At 40.5% G+C, this 20337-nt stretch overlaps 1 protein-coding gene across 1 annotated transcript in view; it reads right to left on the minus strand.

Annotated features, from left to right (window-relative positions):
• Window positions 1-5487: 5487 nt before the first annotated feature.
• Window positions 5488-20337, minus strand: part of plcl2 (phospholipase C like 2) — a 29151-nt gene continuing 14301 nt past the window's right edge. Inside the window, exons 3-6 of the mRNA XM_077576535.1 lie at window positions 19410-19613; window positions 14733-14808; window positions 7193-7302; window positions 5488-5764 (exon numbers count right to left, since the gene is read on the minus strand). Coding sequence (XP_077432661.1) covers window positions 5552-5764; window positions 7193-7302; window positions 14733-14808; window positions 19410-19613 — 603 coding nt within the window. The 3' untranslated portion in view covers window positions 5488-5551. The remainder of the gene's footprint in view (window positions 5765-7192; window positions 7303-14732; window positions 14809-19409; window positions 19614-20337) is intronic.

Genomic DNA, 20337 nt, shown 5'->3' on the forward strand with positions numbered 1-20337 from the left:
AATATTTGACTTGGTGCTGAAAGTTGAAACTATTGAGACATTTTAATTTTGATGCGTTTGACTTTCGAAGTGATGTATTTTTTTTTAATGTTCAACTTTTGTAAAGTTTGACCTGGAAGTGTTTGAGTTCTTTGGCTTTTGAATTATTTCCCTTTAAGGTGTTTTGACTTTTGAGGCATTTGAGTTTTGATGTGTTTGAGTTTCAAGGCGCTGGAATACTGAGGTGTTTGACTTTTTGGGCGATGACATTTTGTGACGTTCGACTTTTGAAGCGTTTCACATTTGGGGTGCGTGACTAGAGGTGTTCTACTTTTGGAGCGTTTGACTTTTAGCGCATTTGACATTTGGAGTGTGTAACTTCTAAGGTGTTTGCGCTTTGAGGCGATGGAATTTTGAGAATTTGAAGCGTGTGACTTTTAGGGAGTTTGACTTTTGAGATATCTGAATTTTGTGGCGTTTGATATATGAATGTGTTTGACTTTTGGGGCACTTGACATGTATTTGACTTTTGGGGCTGTTTGTCTTTAATGATGATGCTATAGCTTTTTGTCCTCTTTTTTAACAACCTTTCATTGCCTGACTGCTGTAGATGTGAAATATCCATGTTATCTGTTAGGGCTGGCAGGGATTTCATTTTACGATGAATGATTTCCATTGGTCAGACATTTCAAGGACAATAGCGGCTGTTTTTCCTGCCTGGAGACCACCTCTGCGAGCGTCGTCATCCTTGGGATCATGACAGCGCTGGAGCCGCCGGCAGGGCTCTTAAGTGCTGCACAAGAGCGCTCGCTTTTACTCGCTCGCAACACGTTTAGAGATGAGCGGAGCATGAATGATTCCCGGAGAAAAGCCACGAATGGTGCGGCACTGTAACGAGCGAGTGCCACTGCCACTCACTTGACAAACAGCAGCAGGCCCGACGGAATGCCTCAGGGCAAGACCGATCTGGCAAAAGTACTAATGGTAAAACAAAAAAAAGACCCTGGTCAAAGTAGAAGTACTGATTCAACTCCTTGAATTTAAGTACAAAAGTGAATTATGTGAAATGAGTAGCTAATTTAAAACACCTGCTCCCCAGCCACACTAGTGGAGGCAAAATGGATATTTAGGCCCAAGTCACTTTTGTTGCCAGGGTTTTAGACATTAACTCATTCACTGCCATTGACGGCTATCGACGTCAAAAATTTATTTGAACTATTTCTATTAGTTTAACATATTTTTCCACTTTTGCTAACAAGAGTATGAAAACCGAGAAAAAAATATTGTGAATTTAGAACAGATATAAAATTTGTGATTAATCGTTAGTTAACAAGTGAAGTCATGTGATTAATTACAATTAAAAATATATATAAAAACTAAGGGGTGTTTAATTGTAATTAATCACATGATAATTTTACATCTGTTATAAATGTACAATAAAAAAAATTAAATGAAAAAAAATGTTTAACTAATAGAAATAGTTCACATGAATTTTTGACGTCTATAGTCGTCAATGGCAGTGAATGAGTTCATGATTGTGTGTTGAGTTATGTTGAGTGGAAGGTTATTCAACCTATATATGGACTGCTTTAGATTGTAGCAATTAGCCATTTCTTCACTTTTCCTTCATGAAAGATATAAAATATTTACTAATGTAAATACAAAATGATGTTGTATACAATAAACGTTTTAATAACTTGTCATAATGGAGGAGAAAATTCTCTGCAGTTTCCCCTTTTTATTTAGTTGCATAAGGCCAAATAAACAAAAAAAAACAAAACAACCTGAAATCAGAAGGAAAAAAAAAAAATCCAGACAGAGGCATTTTAAAAAGCTCCGTTTTAAATAAAATACTGACAGAGGGCCGTTATCATGACTTGCTGACATCACTTGCACAAGCTTCACGTTGGCCATAAAAACCAAACAAGAAAGATATTTTATTGCTCACACGTCATCAAAAACCTCTTAAGAAGCAGCACCAGAGAGCCGTGGCCTTGATGAAAAGGAGCAATAAAAGCCTAAAAGGATCACATTGATACAAAGAACTGATTAAAAAACAAAGTGGAACCGGTTATATTGTTCAAAATTGACACTTTTATAAGAAACGCGTTTTACCCTGTGAGAAGCACGTTGAAATTGCCTCAATGGCTGTTTATTATCCCACGAAATCTGCCTAGCAACAATGAATCAGGCAAATTGGAATTGACGGAAAATTTCAAGTTTGAGTTTGTTCTATGCATGTGGCAATTTTGTCATTGGCCAAAGGGTGGATCGACGGATTCTGCCTAGCAACAAGTAAACAGGCCAACGAAACTTGAATGGGATCGTTCAGTACAAAGCAGACAAACATGAAGGAGATGGTCACAATTGCTGAGTTAGCCCCAGTAATACTGTATTAGTGGTTCGTTGTAGAAGATAAAGAATGTGCGATGTGAGTACTATGACATTGGTTAGCTTGTATAAGGCGTTAGTTAGCATTAAGCTAAACGGCATTTGTATGTTAACTATGCATACATACATTGACACTTTGACACCACACAGCAGACATTGTGTTTTTATCGTTTTTATTTTTTGTCAGGGATGGAACGAACTGATGAACGGTTCAAATGTTTATTAATCTCCATCCCGTCGGCAATCAGAAATGCATCACAGCACTGAAAGACAGCCTTTTTTTTTTTTGTGGTGTTGTTATTAGATCTGCACAAGTAAACGTTTACAAACCAAACCGCGTTGCCAGCAGCCAGCTGCAACCTCCAAACCACCAAACGTTGTGTGTCGTTAGGCAGTTTTACTTTAGCTTAGCAGTCTCACCTTGTAGAAGCTAACATGAGGGAATGATCATCTTGGTCCACGTTAAAATCAGTTGTTAATTGAAATTTATTAACTTGGCAAACTGATCCAAGAACATTGCTGGAAACTACCAAAGTAAAAAGGCTCCGCATATTAACCTAATGCAGATAGGAAAAAATGTCCACTGGTGGTTCTGATCATGCACTTGCTGGTTGCTTTGAAGTCCTTCCTGTCACACATATTCTTATACATTTATATATATATATTTTTTTTTTTTAGAAAATAAATCATTTGGTTTTTTTTCCCAACTGGAGTAGTAATAAAAAGCAAAGGAAAAAAGTAACAGGTATCCGTATATACACATCAGGTTTGCTTGGCACGCAACAAGTTCAGGAATGTAAACAACATTTCTTCTCTTCACATTCACTATTGTGCTTTAAGGAACGTCTTGGAATATCCAAAAGGCTCGTCTGTGTACGCGTGTGTACGCGTGTGTGTGTGTGTGTGTGTGTGTGTTTGTGATAGTGTGTTTGCGTGTCCAGAACGCAGAAATGGAACTTCACCAGGCACCGATGCCCAAAAAAAAAAATATCTCAGCGAGTCTTGCGTGGGAAAACGGGAGAGTTTAGGCAAGTAGAATACTCCACTGTCATCCTGTGCGGTGCTACCTTGAAGTTACCCCAAAAGTCAAAGATTAAAGAAGCAACGGAATGGGAACAGTCAATTCACGCGAACCTTTCAATAAATCACATCAAACTTCAGGCAAAATCCCACAAGACTTCTGTTAAATCACGCCAGGCTATTATTGAAATTCTGTGAGGCTTCGGCTAAATCACGAAAAGATTTCTGCAAATCCACGCCAGACTAACACAAACCCTGTGAGATTTCTGCTAAAGTACCATGCGGCAAATCACACGAGACTCCCACCAAATCAGGTCAAACTCCTGCTAAAATCCCAGCAGTCTTCTGCTAAATTAACCAAGCCTTCTGTTAAAATTCGGCAAAGCTTCAGATAAATCACATGCAATTTTTTGCTGCAATCCCACAAGATTTCTGCCAAACCATGTGAGGCAAAAATCACGCGAGACTTTAACTAAATCCCTGCGAGATTTCTGGTCAATTACTATGAGGCAGATCACATGAGATTTCCACAAAATCTTGTAAAACTAAAATCCCAACAGTCTTCTGCTAAATGATGCGAGGCTTCAAACTAAAATCTCATGAGAATTCTGCCAATACCACACAAAGCTTCCAATAAACCTCATGAGACTTCCATTCATTTTCTTCTGCTTCTTGGGTTCGGTTATGAACTTCTCTCTCCCCAGCCACTTCCTCCAGTTCTTCTGAGGAAATCCCAAGACATTCCCAGGCCAGCCGGGAGACCCCGGGCCGCCTCCTAGTGGGACGTGGACTGGAACACCTCACTAGGGAGGCGTCCGGGGAGGCATTCTGATCAGATTCCCAAGCCCCCTCAGCGACTATTGGTGAGAGTAGGGAACATAGATTGCCTTTTGGCTCAGCTCCTTGACAATGACAGACCGAGACATTGTCCGCTGAAATTGTCCCGAGCCACTTCCTCCAGTTCTTCTGAGGAAATCCCAAGACATTCCCAGGCCAGCCGGGAGACCCCGGGCCTCCTCCTAGTGGGACGTGACTGGAACACCTCACTAGGGAGGCGTCCGGGGGGGCATCCTGATCAGATTCCCAAGCCCCCTCAGCGACTATTGGTGAGAGTAGGAACATAGATCGCCTTTTGGCTCAGCCCCTTGACAATGACAGACCGAGACATTGCCCGCTGAAATTGTCCCGAGCCACTTCCTCCAGTTCTTCTGAGGAAATCCCAAGACATTCTCAGGCCAGCCGGGAGACCCCGGGCCGCCTCCTAGTGGGGACGTGGACTGGAACACCTCACTAGGGAGGCGTCCGGGGAGGCATCCTGATCAGATTCCCGAGCCCCCTCAGCGACTATTGTTGAGAGAAGGAACATAGATCGCCTTTTGGCTCAGCTCCTTGACAATGACAGACCGAGACTTTGTCCGCTGAAATACTGCAAGACCTTTGCTAAATCACGCGGGACTTCAGCTAAAATCTCATGAGAATTCTACCAAAATCACACAAAGCTTCCAATAAACCTCATGAGACTTCCATTAATTTTCTTCTGCTTATTGAGTTTGGTTATGAACTTCTCTCTCCCCAGCCACTTCCTCCAGTTCTTCTGATTCAAATCTCATTCGAATTGTGTCAAAACTCAAACAAAGCTTTAAATCCCGCAAGACTAGCTACATTTACGAGAAGTTTCCATGAAATCCCGAGGGACTTCAGCCATTAAACGAAACAATGAATGTTGGACATTCATTTGTCTTTTTCTTTCATTTTGGGATAGTTATTGCCTTAATGCAGTGTTGTTTCATGTTCAGAGCTGTTATGCTTTCAATTTAGCAGGCTGGGTGTGACATTTCCTGTTTTTGTTGCCATTTCTGTTTTGAACTGATTTGGCTCGTCTGTGACTTTTGACTTCATCTGTTTGACAAGACTGAGTGCAAATGCACGAATGCTATGTTAGCTTGTCAAGCTAGCCGCAGACTGGTTACGTTTGAATGTTTTTCCTGAGGTTAGTGGTCAAACTTCAAGGTACCACCGTACAGACCTTATGTTTAAGGACTACAAGTTTTCTTATGGGATTTAAGCGCCCCCCCCCCCCCCCCCCCCCCAGCAGAAATACCTGAAGATCTCTACGCGGCGTCTGGCAGTTCAAAGTCTTCGGCGGAATGTGATATCGTCATCAATTGTCGTCTTCGTCGTCGTCGTCTGTGAGCTCCGCCTCTGCCGTGGCCTTCTCGGGGATGGCCTCCAGGCTGCGTCGGCTACTTTTGGAGTCGCACGAGCCGCCCGCCGGTCTTCCTTTGGTGAGGTCGCACGTCAGCGCCGCGTAATGGATCTGCTTCAGGTTCTCCTGCACTTCGCTGCGGGCGTGTTTCAGGAGGTCCGCCTGGCCCTGAGGGGAGAACATCAAAGGAGGGTTAGAGATTGATATCGAAAGATGGACGTTTGATGGATTTTAGTGATTCTTTTTTTTTTTTTGTCAGGGCACCACACTAAAAAATCCATTTAATGTGACCAGAATGATCATGATTGGTCGTATTATCACTACACTATATTGCTTTTTTTAGTTAAACACTTTTGGACTTCATCTCTAAGACTTGTTTGTTTTAAAACATCCATCTTGTGTCATCACGTGCAGCTACTACAGCACTTTGTTACGGTTGCTGTTGCTTTGTGGTCGTTTTGTTTTGTGGCGCAATCGAATAAAGTCAGTAAATAAAGTGCTCAATCAAAGTTTTTTTTTGTGATTTCTATTGCAGTATTTTCGACAATATTCTGGGAAATAACTACATTTTGGGTGCAAAAATCTACTTATTGAGACACACATTTATTTTTGGGGTAAATTAATTTGTTTTAGGAAAAGTTAAATTTATTGGGGGGGGTAATTGTAGGGCAGCGGTAGAAAATTTTTAAATTTATTTTAGAGTAGGGAAATACATTTTCTGATAAATAAACACATCGGGGGGGGGGAGGGGTGGGGGGGGGTCCAAAAATATTATTTCAGAGGTGATCTTTTTTTTAAGCAAAAAAATACATCCCAAAATTCTACTTTGGGAGAAAGAGATTTTGTGGGGATAAAAACAATTTTATTTATTTATTTATTTATTATTATCTCTTTGACTGCCAGACGTTTTCAGAAAAGGGATGCCGTGGGTGCCAGCCGATTTAAGCATTTTTGACTGATCTTTCAAGGTCCACAGAAAGTTATGTGTTTGGACTATGGAAACGCACATACTACCAAATGAAAGATTGGACTCTCATCTTTCATCAGAAAAAAAAGTTTGTTTCTACCTTATTCCGTTTTTTAGTAATCAACAATAGAAAATGGTTAGTTTCACCTCTGTTTTGAAAAAAAAACGTATTTCAACGTCTTTGGCACTCCTCCATAGGATTTTACTAAACGTTATTTAACGTTTTTGGCAGTCAAAGAGGCAGTTTCTTGAGGGGAAAAAAAATCTACTTTCTGGGAAATCAAATCAATTTGTAGCTTTTTTTTTTTCCTGTAGCTTCTGCAGTTTAAAGTCTATCCTGCCTTCAGTGGAAGTTCATGTAAGTTAACGCTTGGAGAAAAAAAAAAACTGCCAGAGAAAAACTGTTTCAAAGCCACTTTAAAGCGCAATCCCGGAGGAGACCAAAAAAGAGCAACACCTATTTTGAGAGATGTCATTTTCATTCGCTTTTTCAACAAGGGGAAGAAAAGCCAGATTTTATTTCAAGGCTTTATCGCCGAGCTCAACTGTCGTGTTTGCGCTCTGCATCGTGACACAGTTTAATTTTTTTATTTTTATTTTTTTTACTTTATTGTGCATGAAGTGGTCACCTTGAGGATGGTAATGTTCCACGTGAAGCTCTCCACAGCCTTGTGAAGCTTGCGGCCCTTCAGACCTTCCTTCACCGCCAGGTCGTGGAGGTTCTGGTGGAATTGCATGGCTGCCGGCAAGACGGGAGATGACAACAACAACAAATCCACATGAACATGAAGTTCTATTGTATTTGGATTTTTTTTTTTTTTTAGGGGCATTTTTCTTTCATTCAATTTGACCATCCAACATACCGATGCTTCGTTAGATGTATAACTTGATTTTCAAGCACTTTCAACTACGTTCTTGAAAAGGCAATATTTCAACGGGAGCTTTTCCAAGAATCGCCTTAGCGAGGCTTTCGCTGTACCGTATAAACGTAAAGCCGGTGGAATGTAATTTGATTTTCAACCACTTTAAATCACTTCATCGAAAAAGCAATATTTCAACCTATTCTTTTTCCAAGAACTGCCAACACCCGCGGGAACCTTTGAGTACGTGACGGAGTGCTAAATTGCACTCTGAACATTGGAGAGGCCCTCGTGCTCTTGTGTGTGTGTGTGGCGTGTTAATAGCTCAGACTGTTATTGCTTTTTTTTTATTCTTTTTTTTTTTTACAGCCTCCAGTTGGAACGCGAGATGGGGTAGGGTGAGGGGTCTTATGAGGCAGTAAAATAAAGAAACAAAACGTAACATTTGAAGTACACCAGTGGGTGCCCAAGTCCGGTCCTCGAGAGCCCCTATCCAGCCATGTCTCCCTGCTTCAACGCAGCTGAATCTAATGATCAGCACACATCAGCAAGCGTTTGCAAAAGCCTGATAACGACCTCGATACATGAATCAGGTGTGTCGGTGGTGGAGAGAGAAACATGGGAAACAGGCTGGATAGGGGGGCTCTTGAGGACCGGACTTGGGCAGCAAAGTGATGAAGACGAGGAGGAGGAGGAGGATGCAGGAGGAAGAGGAAGGAGGCATCGGCGGCGTCTGCATGTCCAAGGTTCCGGGCTGGCGGGAAAGAGGCGCTCGGCACGCAACCTACATACTAGCGCTTCCGCCGTCAACTGGAGTCAACACTCCTCATGGGTCCTGTTGGTGCCGTTGCCATGGAAACACGAGAAGAGGACCCCCCCCCCCCCCCCACACACACACACACACACACACGGTGGGGTAAACATCGGCGAGGGGTTCTTCTAATCACTTCTCCCGTCTGCCGATGCCCGAGTTTAACCCCCCCCCCGATCGACTTGATGTGATGTCACGTGACCCGCCGCTGCCTCGTTACCATATATTTCTATATCCCCTCATTTTTGCACTTTATGGCTGCAAGGTGCAGACACACACACACACACACACACACACAAATATGTGGGGGGTTGCCTAGCAACACTGGACGGAGTCTGGCAGGCGCGCGGCGGGAGGAGGGAAGATCCTTCTTTTCCCGAGGAGAGCAAACGGCCAGTTGGACGGAAACTCATTCCACCAGAGGACCCCCTAATTCAACTTTCTCACGGCGATAGCAGACAACACGAGCGAAAATTTGGGGTTCGAGCGAGGCCGCCGTTATCGCCGCACAGAATTGCTTTTATTAGGGGTTGTAGGCATTTCTTTTTTTCTTTTTTTTTTCAAATCCAGCCCCAAGAGACAGAATCACTCGGCAATATGAAATTTGGTTATGTATTTCTGGACTAAAGTCTTAGAAAAACTTTCCGCTATTTTGGACTGTAGGATACCTTTATCTCCAAACTTGTGTTTGCTAGGTGACCTAACAACAACTGACTTACCACATAAACAATTTCAATCTACACTTGTAGCCCTTACTATCGCTAAAAAAACAATTCTTGTTAACTGGAAAAATAAACAAACTCTGAATATCGACCAATGGTCTAACCTCCTCATAAATCACATTTTACTGGAAAAAATATCTGCCTCAAATAAAAACCAAATATCAAAATTTATAGAAACATGGTCTATTTATATGGAATTTTTTAACCTAATTCCGGTTACTTAATTCTGTCTGTTAGCGAGAGCCACCACATCGTGATAACTTACATTGATGTTTCTGCATTTGGCAATTTATTATTATATTATATTATTAGTATGGGATTTTTTTTAATGGGCTTTAGGTGTGTGTATATGTATATATATATATATGTATATATATTAAAAAAAAAAAAAAAAACATTTATTAAATTTTTTTTAATTGATTTGTTGGTTTTTTTTAAAAAAAAAAAGGAGAGCAATGATGATGTCAAATCGAATGAACAATACTGAGCTCTCCTGAAGAGAAAGAAAGAAGAAAAAAAAAAAAGAAAAAAAAAAAAGAAATTTGGTTGTAAGTCTCAAGAAGCCATGCCCGGGAAAAAAAAAACAAAAAAAAACAGGGAGACAGCTATTTTAGTTTGAAGCTGGTAATTTTCATGGGTGCTTGGAATTGTTTGAAAATTGAGTCCCCAATTGCCCAAAGCAATTAGAATTTTCATTTGGCACAAATCAATCTCCAGAAGCCATGCCGGAAAATTGCTCCAGGATGTCTGGCATTTTAGAGAAGCCATTTTAGTGTCATTTGCCTGGAACGGACGTCCTCTTCAACACTATTTTGAGGTCCTTCCTTGTGGCCGGTGATTTGTGGAGCGCAGGACAAACAGGACCAGAGACTCCTTTGCCTCCAGAAGAAGCAATAAAATTGCTCAATGTCACAACAAGTATGAGCTGGGCGTCCGCCTGTGTGTCTTTTGTTTTCATCTGTCAATTGTTTTGAATGGTGGGCTTTTTCTTATATTGTCTTGATTGTTTTAAAAAGTGTCCCAATCGTCTTATGAACTAAATGAGAAATGTCTCACCATTTTATGCGGCGTGAGCATCAGTTTTATCTGAAATAACTCATTTGATTGTTGAGTTTTGTGATTTTGGCTCACACTTGAAGAGAAGTACAGTGAGTTTTTTTTGTAGGGAGATTATTAGAAGCGGCTGTGATTTTCAGGATTTAGCTCTGTTTGCCTTTTGATAAACCAAACACCCCCAAAGGCCCCCTTTTGTCCCTCCCGTGTGTGTGCCTGCACGTAACAGCCTATGCAAGTCCCTTTATTAAATGACCAAGCTGAAGCTACCAGAAAGGATCGAAAACTGGCCGGCATCAAGTGGATGTTTGCTCAGAGCGAACTGGAAGCGGATTGTCCCGGGGCTCACATCCGCACACGTTAACGGCAATGGAACAAAAACCCACGTTTGAAACCCTAATGCTGGCTTGTCACTCTAATTTGAAACTTTAACCACTGCTTGAAAAAAAATCAGCCTATATGCTCGAAAGAAAATCTTCCCCCTAACTTGATACCTAAATGTAAAACCAACCTTTTCCTGAAACCCTGATTTTAAAACCCTATATGCCCCCCCCCCCCACTCCCAGAAAAAAAAATCTTAATTTTTTCCCCCCAGTCATTCAGGACGATTATTTTAAATGACACAATTAAGAAGTTGGTAGCTATTAAAAACATGTCTTGTACGCCGCCCATCAAGCCACTTGTGCAAAATTACAACTCCCAAAAGCATTTGGATGAAACAGAACAAAACAACAGCTTTCAAAATTTCCCAGAAGACAAAACTCTATTTCACGATTTAGCAAATGTTCAACAATTAAATTTTTAACTCATCCACTCCCAGCCATTTTCACTGAAGGAACCCCCTTTGCTCCCGGCTGTTTTACTGGATTTTGACCGATTTTGCAAGGCCCACAGAATATTGTGTTCTATTGCTATAAAAACATGAAACCTACCAAAAGAAAGATTAGAGTCTCTTCTTTCATCAGGAAAAAGAAAAGTATATTTCTATCTGTTCCCGTTTTGCAGCAATTAGCATTAGAATATAGCTAAGTTTCATCATTATTCACAAATCTGTTTAAAACATTGGGGAAAAGAGCCTTTTTGCAACATAGCCTTGGTTGATCTCTTATACTGTGCTGCTACCTGCTGGCCGTTTTTATAATAACCACCATTGCTTTAAGCGTTCTCTTCAGTTCAGAGGCTGCAACAAAGTCTTCTGTATGCTCTAGCATTAAAAAAAACAAACAAACGTATAAATACGTTTTTGGGACCATGGCAAGATTTAAAATAGAACGTTTTTATACATTTTGGGGAGCAAATGAGTTAAAATGACAATGTATTAAAATAATTCGATTTATTGTCCAGCCCTACCTGCTAGCATGCCAAAATTGTTCTTTGTGCATAAAATGTCATAAGAGTAGTGGAAGGCATTTATGAAAATAAATAAATCAATCAATTTTTTTTTTTTTTTTTACATAATCATACAGTAGAGTGCTGAATTGTCTTACTAGCAAGGGCACAAGAGTGTAGTAGCACATAGATGTTGAGCTGGATATCAAGGATTATCGGATAAATGTTTTCCAAAGTGACATCCCAGAGTGTTGTGTTTATTTCAAGGGCAATGCGTTTTGCATTGTCACGATGGATTATTCACAATTTAAACCGGCGCTGCTGCAGGAACCTCCTGTCGAAAAGGGGAACTGGCTTTGCCATGACCCACTTTCGACACAACACACGCACACACTACCGAGTGCAGTACTTCACTACCCGTTCGAATCGAATTGGATTTGACTTTACGCGGACAAATATTGTTTTGTTTTCTTTCTTAACTCATTCCCTGCCATAACAATTTCTATTAGTTTAACTTTTTTTAAAAAAAATTTTTTCCATTTTTGTTAACAAGGGTATGAAAACCTAGAATTTTTTTTATTGTACATTTAGAACAGATATAAAATGTGTGATTAATCGTGAGTCATACAATTAACTCTTTGACTGCCAAAAACGTTAAATAACGTTTAATAAAATCCTATGGAGGAGTGCCAAAGACGTTAAAATACGTTTTTTTGGGTGAAACTAACCATTTTCTATTGTTGATTACTGAAAAACGAAATAAGGTAGAGACAAACTTTTTCTTCTGATGAAATATGAGAGTCCAATCTTGCATTTGGTAGAATGTGTGTTTCCATAGTCCAAACACATAATTTTCTGTGGACCTTGAAAGATCAGTCAAAAATGCTTAAATCGGCTGGCACCCACGGCATCCCTTTTCTGAAAACGTCTGGCAGTCAAAGAGTTAATGACCTTTTTTTATCGCCCTACGTTCATTTTTGAATAATCTTTTCTTTTTTTTTATTGTGTCAGGCAATTTAAAATTTTAATTGTAAATAATCGCATAACTTCAGAAGTTAACTCACTATTAATAATAAATTTTATATCTGTAATCCTAGGTTTTCATACTCTTGTTAACAAAAGTGGAAAAAATGTTAAACTAACAGAAATAGTTCAAATTATTTTTGGACGTCAATAGCCGTCAATGGCAGTGAATGAGTTAATGACCGTGTTTGCATTCACACTTCAAGGAGGAATATTGTTTGCTCGTAAAAACACCGTGACGGCCAAAGAAGCACTTTTGTCAATGGGGGGGTTCGCACATTGTGTGTGCGTGCGTGCGTGCACGTGTTACAATAACAGTTACATCACATCCTGGGGCGCTCCACAAGATGTTAAGCAGCAGCGGAAGAGGAGATCCAAATAACAGCTTGTTGAGCTTTAAATATCCTCAATTATTTTTAGGAGATTGCCGGCCCGGAGAAATATGAGCCACAGACGGCAGGCTGGGATAAAATACTGCTGATTGTGACTTTGTGTCAATAAAGCAATGTCGACAAAGCTGTGGAAATTTATGTCTGAGGAGATGATTGGTAGAACAGCAGACCAGGTCAAAATCTTGAAGTCAAATTAAAAAGCAATGACTTCTGTTGGATTTGGAGTCAAATGTAAAAGGAAATACTGAAACTCATTTGCTCCCAAAAACCTATAAATAATTGTTTCAATACTTACATATTCCACTGTAGATGTTTTTTTTTTTGTTTTGTTTTTTTAATTATGCTAGAACATACAGAAGGCTTTGATACAGCTTCTGACCTGAAGAGGTCGCTTAAAGCAATGGTAATTATTACAAAAAAAAAATGGCCAGCAGGTGGCAGCAGAGTATAAGAGATCAACCAAAAAGTTATTTTTGCCAGTGTTTGTGAATAATGATGAAACTTAGCTATATTCTAATGCTAATTGCTGCAAAACAGAAACAGATACAAATATACATTTTTTTTTCCTGATGAAGGAAGAGACTCTAATCTTTCTTTTCCTAGTTTATTTATAGCAATAGAACACAATTCTGTGGGCCTGGCAAAATCCAGCTTCCGTGAAAATGGTTGGGGGTGAATGAGTTCAAAGCAGAGATAAACGTAAATTAGGAAAAGGATGACGAGATTGGTTTTGAATTGGGGTTTGACGCAAATGTGAGGGTAGAGAAGCCCGGGATAGGTTTTTAAGACAAGGTTATGTTTTTCAAATTAGGGTTAGGGTTTCAAGTCAAGGTTGGGATTTCAAGACATGGTTAGGGTTTCAAATGAGTGTTTTGGGTCGGCAGTCAGGCTTGGCTTTGTGTTTCATGCTCAGATTTCAAACATGAGTTCTGAGGCCCAAGTTAGGAATTTGAAACAAGGGTTAGGGTTTGCAACCATATGGTTTCAAGTTAACAATTTTCTGGCCGATCATCGATCTCCGATCTTTTAAAAAGTCTGACCTGCCAATCCCGATTTTTGCCGATCTCGATTTTTTTTTTCATAACAAGCAGCAAACACCTTCCGAGTTTCAATCTTTATTTTATTGGAAAATATTGTTTGTTTTAACTGCAAATTAAGTAGTTCTCTGAAATAAAAATGAAAAGCCGATTAATCATCTCAGCAGAAGACGACAGTGGCTGACTTTTTCAGACCTCTGAGGAGGGAGATGATATCGGTGGGAAAAAAATCGGTTTATATTTAAGGGATCGGCCGATTACCGATCCCCAAAACTAAGGAAATCGGTTTCAACACCCCCCGTGACCCTTGTGAGGAATAAGCGGTCACGAAAATGAGTGGATGGATGTTTCAACAGCCCCGACCCGATTCAAACTCTTATTATCGGCACAAATCCACTCGACACACCTCAGACAGAAGGATAACCTTATAGCGCAACCTTGTAAGACATAATTCGCCCAATTGTCTCATGCGTGTACCCAGCCTTACTCTGCCATTCACATTCAGTACAACAGCAGAGTTTGCGACAATAGAAGCAATAAAAAAAAAAGCCAACTTTCTCCCCGCTGAGCACATTGCGGTCAAGTCACTGCAGCACATTATCGTCGCGCAATCCCTAACGGCAGCGGAGTTAATGACAGAGAAACTTTTAAACAGCACAGCATCTGCTCACCGTGGTAAAAAAACGGAAACAAGTCACTGTAGCTAATGCTCCCCCTGTCTATTTATTAAAAAAAAATAATAATAAATATATATATTTTTTTTTTTACTTATTACATTTTTTTAATTTATTTTTTATTTTTTTAAAAAGGAGAGCAATGATGATGTCAAATCGAATGAACAATACTGAGCTCTAAAAAAAGAAGAAGAAAAAAAAAAAAAAAAAAAAAAAGAACATTGTAGCTAATGCTAATTGCGTTTATGCTAACGTAGCCTCTGCTTACCGGCTTTTTGGGTTTGGAGGATCCTCTCGTAGACGCCGTCAGCGTTCTCCAGGAGAGTTTTGCTAGTCTGGATCACCTGACACCAAAACACACACACACACACACACAACATTCACATTAGCCTAACAGCTACGTGGTCGCACTGTGGTTTTCCCGCGCACGGGAGGTCTCTCCGACAAAGACGGCAGCCACTATTACAGGAAGGCCTGCGTGGGCGAGGTCGCGTTCGCCCAAAAGCCCAAAATTAGAGGGAAAGCAGACAGGAGGACTTTTCTATTAAAAGCCTCGCGTCTGGAGGGCTCAAATGTAGACGCGACCGGCTTTGAAAAGAGAAAATGTGGCTCTTGAGGTAATTTTAGTAAGTCAAACATCGGGGGGTGAGTCATAGCAAGACGCTAAGTTTGGCTGTGATGCTGTTAAATGGAGAGAGCAGACTCGGGGACCTGCGGACATTTGCTCAGAAGAAGGCGACTCTTCAGTCTTTGGGAAACCACATCCGTGCACATTCCAGCTAAAGTGATTATTAACACAAAGTAACAGTCTGATGTCTAATTTACTTTACTAAAAAAAAAAAAAAACTTGCTGCGTTGGAAATTCTACAATTATCTACTTACTTTTGACATAAATCAGCTAAATCCACAAGGTTTCATTTCTAAAGTTGTCGGCACTTGGTTTATTAAAACAAAGTAAAAATGGTCCGATGTTAATTTGACTGGGGGACTTTGACTTTGGGGAAAAAAACTCATTTAACTTTTAATTCAATTACAGGTATCTGTTAAATAGAAAGTTAATTTTCCAAGGTGGTCAATTCTGCGCGTGGTTTAATTACACAAAGTAACAGTAGTTTCACATCATATTTACTTTACAAGAAAACAAACCTTTAGAATTAGTCAAATCATCTGTTCAATGCATTCCATCACCCATGTAGTTGACACTTGGTTTATTGTTAACACGGCTCAATAATAATCAATAACACAAAGTAATAATATCCTGTCAAATTTTCTTTACACTTGCTCCAGTAAAAATACTCGAACAAATACTTCAATCATATTCTTACAGCAATGTTCATTTTCAAAGTTTTGCCGAAATTTTACAAACACAAAGTTCAATTTAGATTAACAAACTCGTTGGAGTGAAAATAAACATTTGCTTAAAATGGTCATTTTACAAGGCTGTGTGCAGTTTATTAACACAAAGTTCACCAGTTTCTTTAAAGCATTTGAGCACAAAGCAGAGTGGCCCCCCCCCCTTTTTTTTTTTTTTTATGGTTATAATTTTGTCGCAGCACGGCAAAGCCCCGACGGTGCAATCACGGCGACGCCACAGCTGCAGTAAACGTGCTCATTGCTGCGGCACACGCTGTCATTACCTCCCCCAGGGTGAAATCAAATGGCCGTGTGATTTATTTTGAGAGCCTGCTTCACCCTCCCCGCCAGACGTAGTGCAGGGCTCTTTTTTCTTTAGTGGTCTGGGAAGCGTCTGCTTACCTCGCCACACTGAATCCTGAAAATGCTTTTTCTTTGGCTTTTAAAGATGAAGTGCAGTCGGGCTTTACCGGTCCCACCCAACCCAAGTCCCACCCACCCAAGTCCCACGCCTTTTCACCTATGGGATGTTCCAAACAGGTGTTTGATGAACATTTGTCAACTTTCGCTTTCTTTTTTTTTTTGCTACCTGTCCCAGCTTTTTTGGAAGGCGTTGCAGCCATAAAATTCTATGTTAATGATTATTTGCTTAAAAAAACATAGTTTTAAGTTCGGACATTAAATAACTTATAACAACGTCCCAACTTCACTGGGTTTGGATAAATGACATTTGTTATGTTCAGAACATCCAACAACCTTAACTCATTTGCTCCCAAAAACGTATAAATATGTTATATTTTTAAAATGTTTTAAGTGTCCCAAAGACGTCTTTATACGTTTTTATGGGGGGGGGGGGGGTATGCTAGAGCATACAGAAGGCTTTGATGCAGCCTCTCAACTACAGAGAATGGTTGAAGAAATGGTAGTTATTACAAAAACGCCCAGCAGGTGGAAGCAGAGCAAAAGAGATCAACCAGGGCCATGTTGAAAAAAACAAAAAAGCTCATTTACCCACAGTTCGATACAGATTTGTGAATAATGTTGAAAATGAGCTATATTCTAATGTTGATCTCTGTGAAAACGGAAACAGATAGATATATACTTTTTTTTCCTGATTAAAAAGGAGACTCTAATCTTTCTTTTGGTAGGTTCAATGTTTTTATAGCAATAGAACACAATATTCTGCGGGCCTTGCAAAATCAGTCAAAACAGCCGGGAGTGGATTGCTTCAGTGAAAATGGCTGGGCGTGAAGGAGTTAAAGGGGAAGTCAAAATATATATATATATATATTTTTTTTACAATAATATGTTCTATACAGCCCCAACAGGCTAAATAAGGTATTCTGGTTAATATTGCATTAGTGGAATACGAGTTAACCAGAAAAATCCAGCAGTTTTTATCAATATCACAAGGCGGCCATTTTGCCACTTGCTGTCGAGTGAAAATGACATCAATGTTGCTCAGGTCTCAGGTAACAACCAATCACAGCTCAGCTTCAGAAAACAGGTGAGCTCTGATTGGTCGTTACCTGAACCCTGAGCAACTGTGACGTCATCTTCAGTCGACAGCAAGTGGCAAAATGGCCGCCCCCTGAGATGGATAAAAACGACTGGATTTTGCTACATAACTCATATTCCACAAATGAAATATTAATCAGAATGTCTCGTTTAGACTAGTGAGGTCACATATAAGATATTATTGTCAAGAAATGTTTAACTTGCACAAAGAATCACTGATTCACACATATTGCAACCATCCTACTGTATGTAGACATAATGTACATATCTGAGTTCTAGACTCATTTGCATCCCCCCTTTGCACCTTTTGTCCTCACGGAGGTTTTCTTTTTATAGCAGAAACATGGGTCAGCCCCGGATTCCCCTCCCACCAATTAGGAACCAGAACGGTTAGTATGCACGGTGACTCACTCACCGCCACACAAAGCCCAGCGTTCCTAATGATCCCCACATTATTTACAGCGCTCCTCGTTTTCATTAGGTTGCTAGCACTTATTAGAGCCTTTCTTTTAGATTGGATTGATTGTGCTCCACAAATACCTGTCACACACACACACACACACACACACACTCTCCCGTCTCGACCCCCAATCCTCCTCCGGAAACTCAATTGTCCTCTTTCCATCACAAACAATTACCTCCACAAGGGTCACCTTAACAAGCACAAGCGGGCATTACATAACGGCGGGCCTGCATGCTGAATAAAAAGCAAAAAAACAGCCGCGGCGTGCCCGCGCTAGGCATTTGATTAGCTGCTAAATTATTCAAAGTGGCAACGACTACGACAACATCCGCTCGTCTAATGTGCCAAGAGGCTCTGGAAAGGGAATCAGCCATGCGTAACAAAATAAATAAATAAAAAGGGAGACGGGGAAAGCCTGATGTGTTGCGTAATGCACCGGTATTGATTTTATGACTTAACAGCAGCGGCGGTGCTATTAGCTCGCCATGGCTGCCGTCCCCATTAAGAGCGGCAAAGTCAAGCTATTGATCCGAACGGAGCGGACGCTGATTATTTTTCCGCGGCGGTGGATGGCTACACATGCGGGATGTATAAACAACTGCATCCATCCATCCATTTTCGACAGCACTTCCGGGGTCACGGGGGGGGGAACTGGAGTCTATCTCGGATGATGTTTGGCTAGCTTAGCAACATTCACACCTTTGGGTCCTCATTAGGTGAGCCTATGGATAATTTAGGGTTAGCTGGAGTCTATGCAACTTGACTTTGGGCAAGAAGAACATGCTGGGCTGGTTGTCGGTCAATTGCAGGGCACTTAAAATATGGACAAACAACAATTCGCATTCACAATTACGCATAATGAAGTCATTCACGGCCATATAAGTTTACATTTAGCAACTGGAATCCAGCTATTTACTTATAAAGTGTAATTGTCAGTCATGTTTTTCAACAGGTTAAATTAGGAATTTTCTAAATATTTTACTATTGTACGGTCAGGTCAACAGTTTTAACATATACAACAAAAAGTTTTTTTTTTTTTTTTTTTACTGCAATCTCCACCTTCAGCACCTCAAAATTCCGCTGACGACATTTTAACGGCCTGTTAAATTCTTAAAAGGAACCCCGACTATCATGACAAGTTTGCTCTATATTATTTATTTGGTTGTTACTAACATAACTATGAGATTCATTTTTGAAAAATCCTTTCCAGTTTAATACATTTTGTAGAAATTTTATTTGGAGCTACGCCGCCATTATTACAACGAATTCAGTCCGTGGCGTTCCTAATGGGACGATCAAAACTCGTGAATGCGTCTGGTGAATGAAGAGAGCACAATGTGGGGTGGGGGTGGGGGCGGGGGGTTGGCTCTCCCGATGGCTTATCGTTTCTTTAGGAACGCTACGAGGCTTACCTTGCTTTCTTTATAGACGTTTCACATTGCTCGGGCAGGGAGCCGTCCAAATATTTTCTACAAAATGTATTAAACTGGAAATGATTTTCCAAAAATGAATCTCAAAGTTATGCTAGTAACAACCAAATATAGTAATATAGAGCAAACAGTTGGGGTTCCTTTTAATCTCCTACCTTGAATACTTTTTCCCGCTACTCACCAAGTCGTAGGTGGTGACCACCTTTTTGAGGACCTCTGGCAGCAAACCCTGCGGCTCCATGACAGGGTAGTGGTCGGCAAGGTTGAAGAGTAGAAGCGGGCCGCTGTCCTGCGCACTAAGTCGAGGGGAGAGTGCCAGGATGCACTGCTTGAGGTTGGCCACAGCCGAAAGGCCGCACAGTTCTTTAAAGGACACGATGGCATTCTGCGGAGGGGGGGGGGCGACAAATCAGGAAACGATTACTTCACTGTCTGGCCTCTAGGCCGAGCAGACAGTCTGGAAGAAGTTGCAATTAAGCACTAAAATGACCGTGATCACGTAACCACTCCAGACCTACAGTTCAAGCTGGATCAGGATGGGCGTAATTACGCATTCAGTGATGTTTAACCCTGTAGAACCCACGGGGTCAAATTTGGCCCCTATAAATTCTGCTACTCAAATAACAAAGACCTTTTTTTTTTTTTTTTTTTTACAAATTTCACTTCAAAACTCCAGAGTGCCACTTCTGACCCCTGCATGGGGCCATCTAGTGGATGAATATTGCACTTACATGAGCCAGAGTGGTGGTAACAAGATGGCTGTTTTGTTGAGCTGGAAATCAATCCAAACAAAACCATCTTCTCAGCAAACCATCAGATGGTAAAATTGTGTTTTTTTTTTTTGTTAATCTATTTCATATCATGTTGCAGAATGCCTAGGAGTATGTTTTATATATATATATTTTGATAAATTAGCAACTCTGAGCTAGTTAAAAAAAAAGGGGTAAAATTGAAAAAAATATACATTTTGGTGTTCAGTGAACTTATAGCAGTCATTTAATGTATAATTCATAATTTTCCAAAGAAGAAAAGGGTTCTTGGGTTCTCCAGGGTTAAAGATCCGGTCAATCGTGCGGAATTAACGGCTTCATCTCCCCCACCCTAGCCTG

This window comes from Vanacampus margaritifer, chromosome 9 (assembly GCF_051991255.1).
Source record: "Vanacampus margaritifer isolate UIUO_Vmar chromosome 9, RoL_Vmar_1.0, whole genome shotgun sequence".
Lineage (NCBI taxonomy): Eukaryota > Metazoa > Chordata > Actinopteri > Syngnathiformes > Syngnathidae > Vanacampus > Vanacampus margaritifer.